General features: G+C 37.9%; 1 protein-coding gene across 2 annotated transcripts; it reads right to left on the reverse strand.

The window, feature by feature from the left end:
* Positions 1-1,360: 1,360 nt before the first annotated feature.
* Positions 1,361-20,018, reverse strand: LOC104591724 (NAD(P)-binding Rossmann-fold superfamily protein). Of its 2 annotated transcripts, XM_010250709.2 has the most exons (14): positions 19,747-20,018; positions 19,163-19,231; positions 18,945-19,058; positions 17,690-17,818; positions 17,337-17,405; positions 15,839-15,991; positions 15,261-15,297; positions 14,219-14,301; positions 8,290-8,364; positions 5,911-5,985; positions 5,622-5,708; positions 5,404-5,516; positions 5,189-5,238; positions 1,361-1,848 (listed from the first exon to the last, which is right to left on the reverse strand). In XM_010250709.2, exons 1-14 carry the CDS (start codon positions 19,834-19,836, stop codon positions 1,709-1,711), a joined length of 1,284 nt encoding a protein of 427 aa, XP_010249011.1. In that variant the 5' UTR covers positions 19,837-20,018; the 3' UTR covers positions 1,361-1,708. The 2 variants fall into 2 exon arrangements, with proteins under 2 accessions (XP_010249011.1, XP_010249012.1); XM_010250710.2 differs by lacking the exon at positions 8,290-8,364.
* Positions 20,019-21,602: the final 1,584 nt, after the last annotated feature.

A 21,602-nucleotide genomic window follows, 5' to 3' on the forward strand; every position in this document is an offset into this window, starting at 1 on the left:
TGCGACGACAGAGAGGGGAGGGGCAAGAACTCTGAACTCTGAAGATTTAAAAAAAAAAAACAAAAATCATGTTAGCGGGAGAACAGCTAACTTGTCTTGTCTGGTACACTACACAGTTGACAGTACACAGTGAGAGATCCCCATCGTATTAACGTAGGTTGGGGCGAAATAACTGCTAGACTGACCAAACTTTAAAAGTCTTGGTTGAGCCACCAAAACTATACTCTGTACACTTCTCCCAGCAGGACAAACACAATATATATAAGCAATGAGATGCCACTCATCAGAAGGGCTGAATCATTGACTCAACGACTGTCATGAATCATAATCGTTCATTCAAGCTAGTTTTGATTGTAAAGGCACCAGTACCGCACCACCACACCATGTAGTTTTGAAAAAACCTGCAGGATTTCAAAACTACAAGGGAGGTTTTCAAAACGACTGTCATGATCGTTCGTTCTCGTTCTAGCGCTAGTTTTAATCTGTTTCAAAGCGCGACAAGATTTCAAACACAAACACAATATATCCTGTACTGATTCCCGATCCTGAGAGAAAATCAGATAAACACCTACAGTATATCCCTTGGATGAGTTAAATGGCGTTGAAAACAACGAAGCCAGGGAGTGTGTAGTATTGATATTCTCCAAGGCAAGTCTTGCGGAGATATCACGTAACACTGACAGGACCTTCTCTTCCTTTTCAAATTTCCACGGGAAGTGTTTAACTGTTTATACTTTATAGTGGGTTACTTAGAGCATAGGCATACAGTCAATTAAACCCGAACCCCAAAAAGAGAATATTATATTGGTTTTGGCACTCAGATGTGAGACACCTCAGCCAGGATCCGGTCTCTTGGAGCTCCTATTAGCTGGCTAGAAGAACCTATGATCCACACAGAAAGCTGTATCAACGGCCCACTTACGGAAACCAGCCATCGGTCTTACTATTTATAAATTTAGAGTTGCTTCGTGTTGAGCAATGATTTCGACAATGTGATTATAAAAGAATAGAATAGTACGGCCTTACCGGATATGTAATTTCAAATAGCCACGATATCTACCGGTACCGGCTACCGACCTGCTTCCAGTCTGATGGTTTGGTCTCACACAAGAGCTGATCTCCTTGGCTTGGACATGTAGCTCTTTTTGTTACTCATTGATTACGTAATTAACAGTTATTGCCATGACAATTTATGGTCAAGGAAAGCTAATTCTTGGTATTTAAAGGAAAAGCCGTGCAAAATAGTAGATTAGGCTAACTGTTGGTGCAACTGATCACCTAACTGGGTCCATCAACTCCCTGATCATGTCTCCGGTTTAGTGGCATGCAAAGGTAATCAATCTGTCAGAAAGCTATAAAAGATAAGAAATCCGCCATTCATTATCTTAAGTTGCATCTTGTGTTGAAAACCTATTAGATCTGACCACTGGCCAATTGGCAAAACTCAAAAACAGTTGTAACATCCGTCACTAAAAGCATGGCCACGCAAAGCACGACCACCCTAAACTCCCAAAAGTAAGCGGTAAACACTAACAAGGTGGTGTTCATTGTTGGTTCGACATCATTCTAAGTGCTAACCTTTTGGAGATCTGCATCACCTCCCTAAAACACGAATGTTCCGCAACACCATTCCTCTGATTTTCTTTGTTAAATATAGTGAATTAACTGTGGTAGATAAGATGAAAGATGTTAACCCAGGGGTGGATGGTCAATTTGCATTAAGAGCATCCAGTTGTCTCCGGAGATCCTCAAGATCATCAATGGAGGTGCTCATCTCTTCTGGTTCTGGAAATTTTTGAAACTCAACTGCACTTGGAAGCTCATGAACAAGACCTTCTGGCAAGGCATCTGCAAGAGGGGAAAGAAAGCAGAGAAGACATGGTATAGGTCAATTGCATGTGCCACATAAAAAAAAGGATGAAAATAAGGAAAAAGAAGAAAAATGAACATCAGACAAACAGGTTCAGAGACACAATGCATAATGAGTGGGCCAAGTATGACACCGAGGATATGGCTGAACCGCCGCTGAGAAGAATTCTGACACAAGGAACCTATTTGATGTAATCTTGTTGATGCCAATTAAGATATCGTTACTATTGAATTGAAGGGGAGGGTATCATTTTTCTGTCTTGCAATGTAATCTAACGTTCTAAAATTTAGTCACAAGTATACTTCTATTATTATGCTTTACCTTGTCCCAGTTCAACAAGGCCCATTACTTGGTGTAATGGTAACATCTTTGGTTGGCAAGCGTGAGAAAGCAGGTTCAAGTCTGAGAACAGCCGCTTCGTGCAAAAAATTGCTAAAGGTTGGGACTGTATCCAGTCTACCCCTCCCAAGACCCCTGATAGCTGGAACCAACATTGGGTAATGGCCTTTTACCCTGTCCTAGCTTGATACACATCACGCTGAGAATTTATACTTTTATTTCACAAGTTATTTCCCTTCTCAAGCAAGAAAATACTACAGAAAACTTGCAACAATTCAACTACTAATTACCTTGTGGATGATCAACAAGTGAAATTTTGTTCTACACTTGACAAGAGAAGAATAAGCAATCTTTACCCCCCCCCCCCCAAAAAAAAAAAAGTCTCAAAAGGATTTGCTTATCTTTTCAGTTTCTTGTCTCTATGGTTCCTATGTTAGAATCTCCTATGTTATCATTAGAGCCTCCTGACAAATAGAGAAAGCTTCAGGTATATACTAGAAGAAAGAGGTCAGTGGCACAAATGCCAATCTAACTGGATTCTTCAGGACCAGGTTATCTAGTTTAATCTTCACCTACTGACTTTGTACTGTACATACTGCACTCAATTAAGCCTTATGGCCCTTACCCTCAAATCATTTCTAGCTACTCTAATCCATGTGCTTTTGGCCTGCCCCTAGCTCACAAAATGACAATTCAGGATTCATGTTCGTGGCAAAAAATTCTAATGCTGGCTGCCAACCTAGCACAACCTTCCTCCTATATCTGAGCTTGGGATCAGCAATGTAAGACAAGCTAAACACTGGATTTATGATTATCTTTTTAAGAGATTGGGAAACTTGGCTTCAGATTTACAGACACACCTAAGGAGCTAAATTTGAAACTAAATGATGTTAATGGTGATAAAGTTGAAGATGTGGGTATGTACCAGCATTTTTGGGAAGCTAATCAGCTTATCTCTTACCAAACAAGGCATTGCACATGCTATCAGAGTGGTTAGTTTTACTCTCCAAGAACTCCAAATCTCAATTAAGATACTAACATACTTCTCTATCTAAAGGAGACTCCTAGAAGAGGATTTTTATTTTGGAACAATGGGCATATGAAAGTGGAGAACTACATAGATTTCAGCTAGGCAAGGCCAATAGTTGATAGAAGGTCTACTTCAGGCCACAGATCTTTTGTTGGTGACATGATGATAATTTAGTCATTTGAAAAAGTTAGAAGTAATTTGTGACAGAACATTTCTGTTTGGCATGACAGAACAAGACACATTGAAATCAATAGGTGTTTTATTTGTGAAAAGGTTGTTCCAAAGAAATTTGGACGTGTTGGATATCTATGCACCAGCTTGAGGGGGAGTTTTGAAAGGTGTTTTGTACTAATAGAGTAGGAATGCTAGCATATTATCTAAGGATAATTCTTTAATCTCATTTATTATTGAGCACTCTCTTGTAAAACTTTTGAATGGGGTATGGGCCTTATGATAGTTGTCCAGTATTTCCTCTTTCTTTTCACGCCTGTTCTTCTCTTATTCTTTCAACCATCCCACCATTGGCTGTCCAAGGTACTACCAAAAAAAAATGGCACACCAAACTAAAGAGTGCAAGCCAATGAAATGGAAGCCCCATTATCCATGTAGCAATCAAAGAAGAGAAACCTCATCCCAACAAGGTTTTACCGATCTGGTACACATTTTCCAAGCATTTGGATGGCCCAGGTTCTAACTTCAGGTAAGGATCCAAATGGGAAAAAGAAAAGCTATAATCTTTAAGTTATAGGTGAGTGATCCTTAGATCCTGAAAGTACAATATAGAACTTAACATGAGAATTGATAATGATGATGACTAAAAAGGTACAATCCTCACTGCACCAACACACCACCTAACTTCAGATTTCACCCTCTATAGTAAAGAGACTAAAAAAGAGGCAAGCACATTATCTTAACCTTCACCCACTTTTTGCAAACAGATTCCAAGCTTCTTCATACACCAAGGCAAATCAAGGCATTTCTGTGCAACTGAGCACTACAGAGTGGATTTTAGAATTTAGACAAGAACAATCCAATCATTCACGTTAGTTAACAAAGGCATGGCCCTGATAATCTAGGCTTGGAAGTCCTCTTTTGTGGCTTATCATCCTGAAGCTTGAGTAATCTAACCATAGTTGTCAAGGCGACGCCTAGGCGACAAGGCGCCCTTGGAGGCTCGCCTCGCCCAGTTGCCTAGCAGTTTTGTATACTGTCTTATAAAATACTCTTATATTGTTACTTTTTTTAGATTATAATTATAAAATAGACATTATTAAACAAAAATATTCATTTTTGTGTTTATAAACTAATTTCTTTTTATTATTTTCTTATTTTTTAGGGTTAATCAACACAAACATTGCTAACTGCTGTATTGAACCCTCAAAGACTTCAGAATTTGAACCAATAAGGGAAAAACTTAAAGTTTTGTCTAATCAACACATTTCTTCCTCCACTTCTTCTTCCACCTTTTCTTTTCTTCTTTTCCTATAACAAAAATAGGGGTTCAGTCCCCATATTTATTGAATTTTCTTTTCTTTCTTATTTTTCTTCTCATAAATATATTGATTTTCTAGACATAAACATGAAGTGTATAATTTTCTTATGAAAATTATGGATAGTTATTAAGGAAAGATGGTTATGGAACCTAGGGAACTACCTAGGATATGTATTTTTCACTTAAAAAAATCCAGGCACCCGCCTAGGCGACAAGGCGGCCCCTTGTCGCCTAGCCTCGCCTTGGTGCCTTGAAAAGTTGAAAACTATGAATCTAACATTATCTTTTCCTAAGATAAGGGTACTGAAATAGCACCTAGTGTTCTGGTAAGGTTACACCAATCATGAGACTACTCCCATCAGGCACAAGTCAAGAAAATCCCAAGCAAGAGACATTGAATTATGAACAAGGCAAAGAAATAAAAATGTACAACAAAACAACAGAATGAGAAGATTACCTGAACTACTGGGAAAATCTGTCCTCTCTATCTCACTATCATCAATAACACTGTTACAAACAACACAAGCACATATTAATAAACAGGTAGGCAGTAACTTAAGATTTTTAGAAGAAAAACTTGTCAATCATGAACCTCCAGAACTATAGCAGCCCCTTCATTGAATCCACGTTATTCTTATAGAGATTTACTAATATGCATGAAAGAAAAAGAACCTTATGTTCCACTCATTGTCTGCATGAATTGGACATTCTGTCAAGTTTGATGCTTCAGCCTCCTTTGCTTTAGCATCAGCATCCCTAGCTGGCTTTGCAAGAATGTATTCCTTCTGTGTAATAAATATTTCTCTCTCAGCAGACAAGAGACAAACAACAACCAGGAGCAGGTAAATTTCATTAAATAAATTGCAGTGAAACCAAGGTAGGCACATTACCTGCCGTTCTAAACAAGCTGCATTTGAACACTGAGGGTTTGGTTTCATTTGCATGGTTGGAAAGTAATCTTTAAGAGCATTGTATCCCTGCAGTCCAGAAAGTGTGAAAACATATTCAAGTCAGGAAGTCAAGTACATGGTTGTTGATGTATTGGCATGAGCATATAGCAACCTCTTACATGATTACTTCTGCCAAAAGAAAACTTGCTTTTGAGCTCGTACGTAGGAACTAAAGTTAACAACAACAACAATAAAGAATTACAAATAGAAAACAGAAGAAAGGATGTACCAAATATGGAGAGACTTGTCCAAACTTTAGCAAGAATTTGAGTGTGTTCTGAACTAGAAGACCAGCAACAACACCCTATGAAGTCAATTCAAGCCAACATACATATAAATTTGGTTAAAACGCCTGTTTTCAGTTATCTTCTCACGAAAAAAACATGTATTAAGTAAATATCATATGAAAATTAATGAATAAGATAAGAAAAAAGAAACTAATACCTATGTATTTCCTGTCATATTATACATGCTTAATAATTATATGTGTAGTGATAAACTGAACAGCACAATCTGTTTAATGTAACTAGTCATGATATTCATATTTGAAGGGAAAGGAAATCTCAGAGTTGCATAAAATTGTTGTTTACTAGCATTCACCTTAAATGATAATAAAGGTGCTCTAAAATTGTTAGACAAAGCATTGTTTCAGTGGGTAAAGAGGAAAGAAGTAGATTTTTTTGGAAGCTGAAAAGAAGTAAAATTTAGATTACAACAATTAAACACAATGAAAGTTTCAATTATAGGCCAAAGAAATACTAGTGTACAGTAAGTAGAAAGGTTATAATGCAAAAGATAAGTGAGAAAGGAGGTTTATTTGATCCTCCAATTCAATTTGATCTGGAAAGGCATTTATAAGTCCAGAGTCTGGCATTGGATGGATAGGAGGGAAGAAAGACAAGTAATCAACCTTTTATATGTCTACAATGAAGTTGTTTTCTTCATCCCACACAGTAGTACAAGGTCAATTCAATTTCAACTCTAAGCAATCTCTTTATTTATTTTCCAAGTTATTGGTAGTTTATGAAATACAGGTTCTACCTTCTAAGTTTATTGGGAGTTTTTAACTATTGCTAACTTCCAACTTTTGCTGGGAGGGAGACATCCAATAAGGGGATTCAAATAGTTTCCCTAACAGAATAAACCAATAACATCTAGCTAAATAGAAACCAGGGTTACTGTTGAGAGGGACCTGTGATAGCCGCAGGTTGATGCTTGACGGTTTCCATTGGTTGTAACTGAAAATAACTAGGGATTAGGGCTGCATGAATGCAGCTGCATTACATAACTAATCAGTCAACCGAAACGTGTTGAACTGATAGAATAACAAGACTAACTAACTGTAATTACTGAAGGAGATACAGGCCTAAGGATTTGGGAATATATGGATGGGACTAGCTGTTGCTTTAATGGAGACTTAAAGGATTGAACAGTGATGTAAGAGACTAAAAGTGGATGGGCAGACAAATATGTACACAGATTCCTAGCAATAAAAAGCAAGGACCAAAACAAGAGAAAGATGAAAAATAGTGTAGCCTTCCTGGAACCAATAGCAGAATGCTCTTTCAATATCAAAAAAAAAGTGATGGTTCTAAGAACCACTGCATCAGTACCTGGGCCATGGAAGTCCCTTACCTCCAACTGATGAATATCTTTAACAGCAATGGTACAGGAGGTTTCTTTCTAATCAAATTAAATGATTAAAAATACAAGAACATGAAGAGGACCGACATCCATCTCTAAGAATAAATACTTATTACTCTAAAATTAAGCAGAACAGTACAAAAGAACTCTAACTTTAATAAAACTAACACCTTGACTGTTGGCTCTTTTACTTTCTAATGCGAAAAAAAAAAATCGTTGCTCAAATAAAGAATTTAGTAAAATAATACGAAACAATTTCATATAAAAAGTAGGTTTGAGATTTACTAGAAATGGAATAACAAAAGACAAACTATAATTCAAGAATGGAGTTATGTAACCCCTAATTAGCATTTAAAACTAACTAAATGGAATTTATGTAAGCAGTTGTAATGCATGGTATCATTGGGCCACCTCCATGGTGTGGCAGCCATTGTTGGACCTACATCAGAATCTCTTAAATTGTTTTTGCTTTCCTAAGGTTTTTTGTTCATGTGGTTGCATCATTATTAAATGGAACTCTAGCCCATGTTGAAACATGTAATTCCAATAGGACCAAGAGTTATTAATTTTAGAGTTTTGAGTTAACGAATTGAGTCATTAATTCAAGATGTTGAAGCTTATGATTTTTAAGAAAAAATTAGGTAATTTTTCCTTTAAAATTTACCCTTACTTTCTTAAGTTTCTGCTAAACACTATTACATAAATGTTGAAGTTCTCCTTGGACCATCTGCTGGTTCAATTGCAGTGTTACAGTCCCTGTAAATTCACTACAGTTATTCTTGGGTGATATTTGTTGCTTGTATTCCCTATATTTCTTGTTCTGAGTTCATACAGCTTTTTTTCAATGGTTGTTCTATTTTGCACTACATCAATAAAAAATACTGCTTATAGAGAACCATAAAAGTACAATGAAACCAATCATAGAGAAAAGAGCATTTCTAAATAAAGAATCTAATTTCCTTACCATGGTAGTTGGTAAAGATGCAGCACAGACCCCCTCACGCTTGAGAGTGCGCTCATCCACTCCAGATGCCACAACCTGGAAAATTTTGTGAAAAACTCATCTCCATTTGTATATTTTTTTAACTGTTAGGTTGAAGGTTTTGTATGTATGGATGGTTCAGCTGATAAGAGTTCTTATTAGCCTGTATTTGAGTTTAAGTTGTTATGTATTGGGCCTGTGTTAATGGGCCTAAGTCTGTTTAGTGTTTTAAGTTATCTGGGTGTCCCATCACTAATCAGGGGCATCCCAGTCATTTCATGTAACATTGTACTGTACTTTAATATAAATAACAGTACTGTCAACTGGGAAGACAAGTTCGACATTTCAGCATCTCTTATTCTTCTCTTTTCTGCTACTTCGGCTACAGTAGTTTAGTTTTCATGGTATCAGAGCATTAGCTTCTTCCTGGTTTCAGCCGGCGCACACTCTCTTCTCTTGCTGTCTTTTCATCTTCTCTCTTCCTTTTCTGGGTTGCTGCAGTAAAGACCTAGGGGTGTAAGAGAGTAAAGCAAATTCGAACCTAAGGTTTCTCTTGGTTGTAGGACTCAAGGGAAGTAAGACCCAGAAATAGATGTCCTACTAGGTTATTTCCAGCAAATAGTAGCTATTTGGCTACCAAGAGAGGTCTGTATAGGACAGACCTAGTTGAGGACTGATTTCAGCAGTCCTAGCACTAGCCGAAAGGGGGAGAGCTTCCTCTACAGTTGCAGCTTCGGTGCTCCAGCAAGACTTGCACAGACTTGGCTTCTTCTACAGAGCCACTGTTCACTTGCTACTGTTGCAGCCTCGAACTGTTCACTTGCTACTGTACCCGAACTGTTGCAGTTTCGGTTCAGCCCAAGTGAAGTCTATCTAGTGTTCTACCAGCACAGTGAACACTTCTACCAGCATAGCAAAGTGGTAAACAGCTCCAAGTTCAGGTTGGTTATCAGTCCGAAATCCCTCACCACTGCTGTGAGATTACCTAGGGAGCTGCCAGCTCCAGATTGTTCAGCACTGTGAACCCTAGTTGAGGACTGATGTCAGCAGTCCTAGTATTGGCCGCAAGGAGGGGCACTCTCTTTACAGTTGCAGTACTCGAAGTTCAAGTGGAGTCTGCATAGCACAATAGTTGAGAATCCTTAGCTTCAGGTCGGTTACCAGTCCAGAACTCCTTGCTTGCTGCTGTAACTGAACTGTTTCAGAACTGTGACAGTCTCGGCAAGTCTGAAACTGTGTCGAGTGCTGTCAGAACCTGCTGTGATCATTTCGGCTAATCAGAATCTGCTCCAGAACTGGTTCAGAACCTTCAGAACTGCTTCGGCTAGTCTTAATCAGTGTCACCTGCACAGTGGCTGCAGTCAAGATGTCTTCAATACCCAGAGAAGTTTCTTCTAGAGATAACAGGCCTGCGGCAAGTGGGAATCTTGTCACTAGCAACAATGATGACAACTCACAAAATACACCAACAGTGTCTCCTTCTCCTATGGGACAGGTTGCTGATTCCTCTGGAATTGGTACTTTGGGCTTCACTACTAGCGAGGTAGAGGACCTTAGCAGGGCATTGGTCCGTCTAAAGAATAATTCTTTTGCTTCTACATCTCTTGCCAGATCAGGTACAGCCTCTGCCTTCAGTGCCACTGGATCTATTGACTCTACTTCTTGGGTTATTGATTCCGGTGCAACTGACCACATGACACATATGTCTTCCCTATTCTCTTCATATCATTTGTTGTCTGGTCAGGATAAGATGAGAGTTGCTGACGGGTCTTTCTCCACTATCTTTGGAAAGGGAATGGTTGACCTAAGCAAAGACCTCTCTCTTAAATCAGTTTTGCATGTTCCCAGTCTCACCTCAAATCTTTTGTCTGTTTCAAAGCTTACCAAAAATTTGAACTGTAGTATAACTTTTTTTCCTACTCATTGTGTCTTCCAGGACAGATTGACAAGGAGAACGATTAGGTGCGGTCATGAGTATGGAGGACTCTACTATCTTGATGCAGACATCGGTTCAGCCTTACAAGCATCTGCTGGTAGTAGTCCGGAGAGTGTGGAGTCAAAAGCTAAGTTGCATCTTTGGCATGCTAGACTAGGTCATGTGTCTTTCTCCTCATTAGAAATGTTGTTTCCCGAACTGTTTAAGGGCATTTCAAGTCAGAGTTTAACCTGTGAAGTATGTCAAGTGTCAAAACAATGTAGAACTGTGTATCCAACTTCCAGTAATGATATTTGTGCTCCTTTTGATTTGGTTCATTTTGATGTCTGGGGCCCTTCACCCATTGTTTCTTTTGATGGCTTCCGGTACTTTATCAGTTTTATTGACCATTACTCTCGATGCACATGGATTTACCTGTTAAAAGGACGGGATGAAGTACCACGGATAACTATGGCATTTTGCAAGATGGTTGAAACTCAGTTTAATAAGAAGATTAAGCAATTCAGGTCAGACAATGCTACTGAATACTTTGAAAAATCCTTGAACTTATTCATGGAAGATGCTGACATACTACATCAGTCATCCTGTGCTTATACCCCTCAGCAGAATGGGGTTGCTGAGCGCAAGAATAGACATCTATTGGAGACAGCTCGAGCCTTACTATTCCAACACAAAGTCCCCAAACAATACTGGTCTCAAGCGGTTCTTACTGCATCATATCTGATAAATCGGATGCCATCTAAGGTGTTGGGTATGAAAACCCCTTTCTCTGTTTTGTGTCCCACTCTTCCAGATTTTTCTCTTCCTCCTCGAGTCTTTGGCTGTATATGTTTCATACATGTGAAGGATCCAAAGAAGACCAAGCTGGATCCTAAGGCTACAAAGGGAGTATTCCTGGGGTACTCTCCTACACAAAAGGGTTACAAGTGTTATGACCCTGTCTCCAAGAGAAAGTATGTCACCAGAGATATGGTCTTCTTTGAGTCTCAACCCTATTTTCAGTCTTCTCAGAATCCTCTTCAGGGGGAGACTAGTGGGATGGAAGAGGATTCTCATTCTCCCTCCTTTTTTGTTCCCCTATCTACCTCGGATCTTCCATCCTCTCCTCCTACTCCTTGTTATGGCATTCCAGGTCAACCCAGTGAGGCTCCCACTGTGCCGGTTACCTCTCCTGATGCTGCAGATGTTTCTGAAGGCTCCAGTAGGCAACAGAAAGAGATACTTACATACAACAGAAGAAAAAGGGGCCCTCAATCTCATGACAGCAACCAGTTGGACTCGGATCAATCTGTCTCTACAATCCAAGGTAATTCCAACTCACATACTTCTGATTTGGATCTTCCTATTGCTCTCCATAAGCCTATTCGCTCTTGCACCACCCGACACCCCATTGCTGATTTTGTTTCTTACTCACATTTATCTCCTACCTATCACTCCTTTGTGTCTGCTCTTTCCTCTGTGCGTGTTCCTTCTAGGTACTCAGAGGCTGTGTCTAATCCAAGGTGGAAAGAAGCTATGAATGAAGAGATGGAAGCCCTAATGAAAGCAAGAACTTGGGAATTAGTGGATCTGCCAGAGGGGAAGAGCACTGTTGGGTGCAAGTGGGTGTTTATTATAAAGCACAGGGAGGACGGGTCTATTGAAAGGTACAAGGCCAGACTTGTGGCAAAGGGGTTTACTCAAAAAGAAGGAATTGACTACAAAGAAACCTTTGCCCCAGTAGCAAAGCTCAACACAATTCGGGTTCTTTTGTCACTAGCAGCAAATTTTTCATGGGAACTTCATCAGCTAGATGTGAAGAATGCCTTCTTAAATGGTGACCTTCATGAAGAGGTATTTATGGAACCTCCACCAAGCTATGATTTTGGTAGAAAGGTGTGCAAACTGAGGAGAGCATTATATGGGTTGAAGCAATCTCCCCGTGCATGGTTTGAGAGGCTTTGTGGGGCCATGAAAAAAGTGGGATACACTCAGAGTGGTGCAGACCATACCTTGTTCATAAGGAGACAAGATAGCATACTTACTGCATTCATTGTTTATGTGGATGATATGGTAATTACCGGGAATGACTTGGAAGAGATAAGAAGACTGAAGGAGTTTCTAGCTTCGGAATTTGAGATCAAAGACTTGGGTCATTTGAGATATTTTCTTGGGATTGAAGTTGCCAGGTCAAGAGAGGGAATCTACATATGTCAGCGGAAGTATGTTCTTGACCTCCTAAAGGAAACAGGCATGATGGGGTGCAGGCCAGCAAATACTCCAATAGAACAGAATCATGGCCTGCAGGAATCAGTAGGGGAGGACTACTGTGATAGAGAGAGATACCAAAAATTGGTAGGGAAGCTGATATACTTATCCCTCACTCGGCCAGATATTGCTTATGATGTGCATGTTGTCAGTCAATTTATGCACTCTCCAAAGATCCCTCATATGAAAGCAATTGAAAGGATTCTTAGGTACTTGAAGACTTGTCCAGGGAAGGGAATTCTCTTCAGGAAAAACAATAGAATTGAAATTGAAGCCTACACTGATGCAGATTGGGCTGGGTCTGTTGGAGACAGGAAGTCAACCTCGAGTTACTGTACATTTGTGGGAGGAAACCTGGTCACATGGCGCAGTAAGAAGCAGAATGTAGTGGCTAGATCAAGTGCAGAAGCAGAATATCGGGCTATGACCCACGGGGTTGCTGAACTCTTATGGCTCAGAACTCTTCTTAATGAACTTGACATTAAGGCTGAAGGTCCTCTCAGGCTATATTGTGACAATAAAGTTGCCATCAACATTGCCAACAATCCCGTGCAGCATGACAGGACAAAACATATTGAGATTGATCGGCACTTTGTTAGAGAAAGAATTGTCTCGGGTGAACTCTGTGTGCCTTATACTCCATCTGAGATGCAAATTGCAGATGTATTGACTAAAGGGTTGGCTGCAGCAAAGTTCATGGACCTTCTTGGCAAGCTAAACATGATTGACATCCATGCTTAGCTTGAGGGGGAGTGTTAGGTTGAAGGTTTTGTATGTATGGATGATTCGGCTGATAAGAGTTCTTATTAGCCTGTATTTGAGTTTAAGTTGTTATGTATTGGGCCTGTGTTAATGGGCCTCAGCATCTCTTCTTCTTCTCCTCTTTTCTGCTACTTCGGATACAGTAGTTTAGCTTTCATTAACCATGCTATTAAATTAGAATCCAAGACCTAAAAACCCATGAGGATCCTTAATCAACACATGAAATACAACTTCCTGCCAGATCATAGCAGTCACAACAATGCTAGTTCATGTTTATTTTTTATGGTTGCTAAAATCCCTTGTAACATCTCAGATTAGATCCCAGCACAGATTATAAGCACAATTCATAAGTTAAAGGAGTCTATTATAGAGAGAACAACAGATGAACAAATCTGTTTGGAAAGAAAAAACAATGAACTTACTATTTCATGAGAAAGCACTTAGCACATTATGTATTAAGGGCAATGCTAGTGTAATGAGCATGAGTGCCATGAAGGCCTTAAATCACAAAAAAAGGACAGGAAGTATAACCTTGTGTATTTGCACAAAGAACCCTGTTTACATTTTGTCAATTTATGGTTTAAAGGTCTCACACATGTTCTATTTAAATGAGTTAAAACAGCACTTCCCGTCTTCCCCTTAAAAAAGGATTTGACATGGTATGTCCTGTTTCAAAAAAAAATGCATGTTTTTTTTTATGAATGAGAAAAAAAAATGCATGTTCAAGATCAAGAAATAAACAAACTGACATGACAATAGTTTTAAAGCCAACTGATGGTTAAACATGATAGTTTACACTAATTTGTTATTGCAACAAGAAGTTTATACATTCATAAATATGCATATAATTGATAATACATAGTTCAAAAGGTTACAACATGCGACACCAACAAAAACAAACAAACTAAAGAAAAATCTAACCAAATCCTCCTCAATCATTTATTTCAAATAAATAAATGAACCTACCAAAGGAGGAGCACATGCAAAACAAGCTGCTTCCCCAGGAATAAGTAATTGTATATGGCCTGAAACAGCATCTTCGGAGACACCTGCCAAGATTTTTTTTATGTGAAAATTGAAATGTCCTAGCTATTAAACCAAAACTAAAGAGCTGATGCACATCAATCATCATATATATAGCAAAAAAAATCAGCATATATAGAAAAAGATGATAAGCAACATTTCATTTATTGTCCTGGATGCTTAAACATGTAGACAATTCTTGGACATAATGCACAGAATCACATATGAGAAACATATCTGCTATTAGTATTTCTGAAATGGATAAGGTGGAAAAGAGTATAAATAAGAAGCTACAGATTTTCTTTTCTGTTTAAAACTTTCCTTAAGGTATCAGGTCTTGCAGGAAAATGTATGAAAGGTAAGCAAATGACACAGCCATTGAAAAGAAAAAAGGATGCAGTTGTTATTCTGATGATTAGCTGCTCAAGAAGATGATGGCATAATTATATAATTTATTTCAGAGGATTATACCTCTTAGCTTATTGGAAAAAAGGTTTGGAAAACTGATCACAAAAATAATATTTATATAAATATGGGTCTAGAAACTATGTAAAAGAGCAACATTTAGCATCTTTCTACATCCCCTCAAATTTCTGATGGAAGGAAAATTGCAAATCTAAAGTAAATCCATCTCTTTTACAAGAAGCCACTCCAATTCGTCATTATCCATGTAAACAAGAAGCATAGATATTATATACATATAAAAATGAACCAACATAGTGGGCTTGGTTATCTGCAAGGGTGAAGTGTCTTGCCAAGTGAAGGGCCTATTTGACCAATCTACGATTCTGGAGCATTGACCCAATAAAGTCCCACTTGGAATGGAGCTAAAGTGGACTGACAATCTTCTGATGGAAAATTCAGATGACTTAAACATGTACAATATGATGAAACTGCAAATAAAGGTTAAATTCATCCAATATAAATCTAAACAGGTTTCAGGAAAAAAAATCATGAAAAGACAATCTGGAATTTGTTTGCTTACCAGACTCCATCCATGTCTGACTCAGCTCATTGCAAGCCTGAATGACCACAACTGCATCAGATATAAATTGAAAAATACTTAACAAATCCTAAAAAAAAAAAAAAAAAAGTAACCTCCTAGGACAAAACTTTTAAGTAATAACCATGAGGCATTCACAAATTTGATATTGATTTCTTTTGAGTGGTGATGCTATCCTCCTTTGGTTAACTATCCCCCTTATGCTAAAACCATCAGGTTGGTGTTTTAACCTCCTAGGACAAAAGAATATGAAAGGATATAATGAGGCTCTACTACGAAGATTTTACCCCTATGAAGAGTGACAGAAGATCACAATATGGAGATATCTGCACGGGGACTAGAATCCTAAATGTGCAACCTCAATGTATTGTGTCAATCCCCTAATTGAAAATTTTGAACCTGACAGATGTAGTACCCAAAGATAATACCACCAAGACTCTTCTTTCTCCAAAAAAATATGAAATGGAATTTTAACATTGCTACCAAGTAGGACTGATTCTTAACTAGGTTAAAAGTGGAAAAGTAAAAAAACTCTTGTCCTGTTTGAGAAGTTGATTTACCTGGTTTACAACCATCCTCGCTTCATAATTATCAACACAGCTCAAGACAAGATCTACACCACTATTGTGTGTACTTGGACGGAAACTTTTGTTTCTCAAGCTCTCCATGAAAGTTTCAAAACCTTTCACTGTTGTAATATTCAAGGTGTAGCTCTGAAAACAAATTGAAACAATCATAATGAGGAAAATACATACATAAAGTGGTAAATAAGAGGAAACTAAGCTGAAAGATATTCTGATTCACGACAAGGATGGTAGAAAATATCCAATTTTGTTAAAAAGAACAAGATTTAAGGTACTCAAAAGCCATAAGTAATGAGTTCAGATCTGCTGACCACAACACATTGCTGGCCACACATTGGGAACATCGGTTGTACTTTACATTGCTGATATTCCCAATGTGTGGCTGGATGAACATGGCCAGCAATGTGTTGTGGTCAGCAGATTCGGACTCTAAGTAATCACCCTGTAATGTAGACCAATAATATTTTTTACTTTGCTTGCTGAAAGTTCAAACTTTGAAGCAAGGATTAAAATTTTGTCACGTATTGGGGCGTATTGGCCAATATGTATTGTACCGGTGACACTCCGGTACACCCCTGCACTAAGTGTTTCGGGGTATAACCTATTTCAGGGGGTAGACAGGCCTTAAACCAACTCCCTTGAACTGGTTTGGGAAAAAAAAAAAAAAAAGCGGCTAAAGATACAAGCCGATGCACCCCATCCGGTGTATCGGCCTGTATTAATATTTTGAATCTTGCTTTGAATGGTTAAAAAATGAAACTTCTCAAAGTAGACATGGATGGAAGGAGATGATATTCAAAGTTATTTTTTATTTATATAGCTCTCAGCCCAAATTTTGAAGGGAACGAAACTGTCTCAAGTCCATCACTTAACTTGTGAGTTGTGAGTCTTGTGACCTAAAACAAAGTAGTCAAAACTTGAATGCCTAGCTTTATCATGGTTTTATTGGTGGATAATTCAACATCTTATATAGCGAGACTAGAATTGTGCAATTCAGACATCGATTGAGAGAGTTATAACCAATGTATGGACAGATTGCTTCTCTATGATGGAAAACTCCATCTTTATATATTGATATTTTTTAATTAAAGTTTCATTATTTTTAGAATTTATTTTGGTAGATGTCAGTTTTAGAAGTTATTTTCTTTTCAAATCTGTGCCATACTTGTAATAAGTTAAAATTTTCTATTTTTAGAAGGTTATTAGCAGTTTTATGGCTCTGAGTCCTTGGATTAGGGAGATGAGTTTACATAAGGCCCATAATATTGTTGAGCATTAAAACTCAAAAATTCATTAAACTTCTTGTTTGAATCCATTAAGTGTATTAATGATTTATAATAGTATTAAACAACGCATAACCATTCATCAATCCTTCAATTATCTAAAACAAAGGACAAATTCACAAAAAAAAAAGACACTAATGTAGTCAATCCATCTTAAAGAAAGAGAAAATGGTTCCTCATCAAACACTTACCTCGAGAACTACATCAGGATTGATATCTGAAAGGGTCTGAACTGCAGCATCAGTCTTGGTCATACCAACCTGAAAAAGAGGGGAAAAAGACAAGCTTCATGAGAGACTTAACTCAAATGGAACCTTACAATCTCAACATTCTTTCACCACAAGAACAGAACAGAATTCTTCAGCATCATATCAAATTCATGATTCCAAAAAGAATTGTTATTTACTGTTGGTATACCACCAGATACTGCAAAAAGGGGTTCATTTCAGATAAGAGTTATTGCTGGCTAATTATTTATGCATGTTGCATCAAACGGAAAAAAAAAATAATAATGAAAAGCAAGCATAATGATGAAGAAGCATGCCTGTTCTGGACGAAAGAATAGCCTATTCATGTTGGCTAACTCCACTGTATCATAATCATACAACAAAAGACGGCCTATGCCACACCTTGTCAACATCTCAGCTGCAACACTTCCCACACCCCCTATTCCCTGTGACAGCCAAATAGCATCAGAAAACATCATGATCTTCTAACTAATTAAGAAAGGAAAAAAGAAAAAGAAAACAGAAACGATGAAGACACAATTGACATCATATATTCATATCCTGGAACTCACAGTTCTTCACTTTTGCAAATTTGAGAGTGAAGAATTTAAACCATTCTAAAGCAGCACTCCTATAACCAAAGACAATATCTACATGAAGAAAGAATCTTGCTAAAACTAATTCTGTCAAGAAAAATGAAAAAAAAAAAAAAAACTTGCATATTTGTTGAATCTTTAGATTGTCATGATCTCATGCAAAGGGTCTGCAGTGCTCTAGTCTATATGTCTAGGTACATCATCGACAGGACATCAACAGTAAAAGAATGGAGTTACTGGATGTGCATTTTTATTTTCTGGAGTCTGTTTTACATGGTCAACAATCAACATAACAGCACTGAGAGGCAGAAAGAACCTACCATGGTGCAGTATCCAAGTATCTAATGAAAATAGGGGGAAAGCCCTAATTGATGCAACTTTAAAGTAATTAAGTAGAAGAAATTTGGAGTTGTATGCTTCAGCCTCTTCCGGATAAGCACAGTTTTGAGATCAGGGGATGCAGACAAATAAAAAGAGTCAAATTGGCAATGCTATCTTTGTGAACCACAAGAAACATGCAGACAGGATAAGCTTGTAGATTCATCAAACCAATGTGTGGTTGCAGTTCTAGAAAGCACCCATTGCAAAATGAAGCTTTTGATTATTATAGAAACCTCAGTTTATGTGTGTCATATATTATTTACAATTATAAATCACTATAGGCTTATGTGCTCTTTTGTTTCGGTGCTTAGGTTGAAAAGATTCAAGAAACTCAACTAGATTTGCATCAAGTAACATGATGAAGGGAGAATGAAATATGATAAATGTAATGCAAGTGCTGTAGACACTGAAAGTGGCAGTTCTTCATATGGGGGAAGATATAAGTGCTAGTTCCTTGTAAGCACTACAGCAGTGGCATTTTTACTGCCAAAAAGCATTCAGATAAACTGTTGATTGCATACTTGAGATCAGCCAGCAAGTGTGTATTTATATAATCAAATAAAGCACTGGAAGGAAGGAGAGATCAAATACTCACAACTATGGCAACCGAGAATTCTCGTATCCTTTCATAGTTTTCCACAATACCCATTCTCTGAAGTGCCATAAGCCTACTGTAAGGGTTGCTATCTATCACCTCGGCACTCATGTCCTGTTCGCCGTGATGTACAAACACTATGTCAGGTACTCGTTGAAATACTATGAAACACCATCATGCAAACCAGGATATTGAGACAAGTGGTGCAGCAGAAAGACCTTGACTTTGGAACGCCGAGCATGTGAAGATTGCGCAAGACTGATAAGACTCTCAGCACGCCGTTGCAGCTACAAAAGATGAAGAAATTGGTAGGCGAACAATGCTAAACCTCACCTTTTTCAAACAACATAGCTAGTTTTTCTGCCTAACTCAGATAATTAGCCAATAATCTGCTTAATTTCTTGATATAAAAACTGAATCCTTTTCATTCTCACTGACTGATAGTTTTGGAAATGGAGTAGATAAAATTTAAAAAAAAAAGTATAAAAGGAAAAATAGATCAGGACTTGCGAAGATTTTGCCTTTCTAGCTCCCGCTGGTGAGTAACTGCGGCAGACCCATTTGGTACAAATGGATCATCAATAACAAATTGATCAGACTGGCCCAAAATAAAAAATTCTCCCAGTTAATTTCGTAAGGGATCAAAATCCTCCATTAAGAAGATCTGACGTTCAGGAAAATTGTTATAGGACAAGGAAACAATAACGAATTTCAGAAAAAATAATTGTCTGATCCAGATTATTAGAAAACTGGAGGAAAGAGGCACGCGAATAAAAACAAACATAAGAAAGAAAGAAAGAACCTTGATGATAGAATCCTGGTGAGAAGGATCTGGTAAAGCTCGTTTAAGAGATTCGAAGTCATCGAGCATTTCCTTTAGTTCGACATCCATTACAACTATTGCAGGCTTACAGCTCTCTGTCACCCTCTCTCTCCTCTTCGCTTGTGTGAGAATTTAAAACAAGTATGCGATCCCTCCTTATTCGTTCCCTCCCTCGCACGCGTTAACGAGGAAGAACCGACGGACAGAAGAAAAACGACGCAAATCGCAAAAGCATCCAAACTCTAAAAAGAGCAACAGAAAGCACAAGAGCACCCTGCCCCCACTATATGGGCCAGTATGGCCTTTCAGCCGTCAGATCACAAACGGACCACCGCATTGGACTTTTTTGATAACTCATAGACCAATGTTGATCAGTACCGTTGATTGGTGGACTCTTGTTTGACTATATGGGCCAGTATGGCCTTTCAGCCGTCTCATCACAAACGGATCACCGTATTGGACTTTTTGATAACTCATAGACCAACGTTGATCAATACCGTTGTTTGATGGACTCTTGTGTTGATTGGTCAAAACTCTTTCGCTCTCAATACCAGTAGAATGATACCACAACCCGATACAAGTTGGTTATAAATATAATAAAGTGAATTCATGGTCCCTACAAAATTTGAACTAAAATTATAAATGATCATTTTAGAAGGCTCCTTCTCACGCCAATTTTTCCCGAACCCTATTTCTTCTCCTCCCTGTCTCATTTTCTTATTTAACTTGTCTCTCCCCCCCCCAGTTAAAACATGACCAAGATTCCATTTAACATCTATATCTATATCTATACTATTTATAAAAGTGCTAATGAGGAGTTATTAGATTCTAGAATTTTTCTTTATTGAAATACTTCTTCTCTTGAATTTGATTTATCTCCATTTAAATCATTAAATAAATCGCATTTTCTCTCATTGAATCCAACATTTATACTTTTGTTTATCATCATTACACTAATAAATCCATACACAATAATTATTACTAGAATGAAATTTTATATTTTTAAATTATATAGAAATTAAATTATATTTTTCATCTAAAAGGTGGGTAAGTAGTTCAACCATTTGGGTCAAATGGATAATTTTATGATGTCATAAATGAATAATACAAATTTAGAAATATAAAAAATACTTTTGTTTATTATTATTAAATTCTACTTATAAATTCCTACACAATAATTATTAATAGGGTAAATTACAAAGACCCCCCTGTACTATGACCGTGAGACAAAGACCCCTTCCATTCAAAAAAGCCGTTGCAATATTTTCTAATCCCCATACTACCCTTGTAATAACTATTTAAACGAGAAAAACATTGTTCATCTTCCCCGACCTTACGATACACTAGTAGCGTCGGATCTCTCTCTCTCTCTCTCTCTCCCTGATCTCTCTTCTTCTTCTTCCCCTTCCCCTTAACAGCGTCGAGGTTGAACCTATTTAATTTAATCCTGCCCCGCTTCACTTACCTTAAATGATCGATTCAGATTGATTAAGAGAGATAGAGAGAGGTTTCGCTATTTGAATTAATTTTGAAGTGATCTTCAAATACCTCAAGCCCTAGCTCATGATTCCAAAGTCAAAACAATGTTTTTTGAAAAACAATGAAGCCTCATCCAAAACAATTTTATCCACCGCTACCTCTTTGGCTACATCAGCGATGCTCATCCATTCGATAGTCTACGACTTCTTACCCCATGAAACTCAAGACTACATCTTCTCTAGCATCTGAATCTTCCTCAGTCGTTTCTCCTTCGAGCTAGCCATGGTCATCGAAAATTTGACGGTCTCACAAGCAACGAAATCTATAACACTACTGAGATCTACTTGGGCACCAAG

This window comes from Nelumbo nucifera, chromosome 4 (assembly GCF_055504915.1).
Source record: "Nelumbo nucifera cultivar China Antique chromosome 4, China Antique-T2T, whole genome shotgun sequence".
NCBI classification, from domain to species: domain Eukaryota; kingdom Viridiplantae; phylum Streptophyta; class Magnoliopsida; order Proteales; family Nelumbonaceae; genus Nelumbo; species Nelumbo nucifera.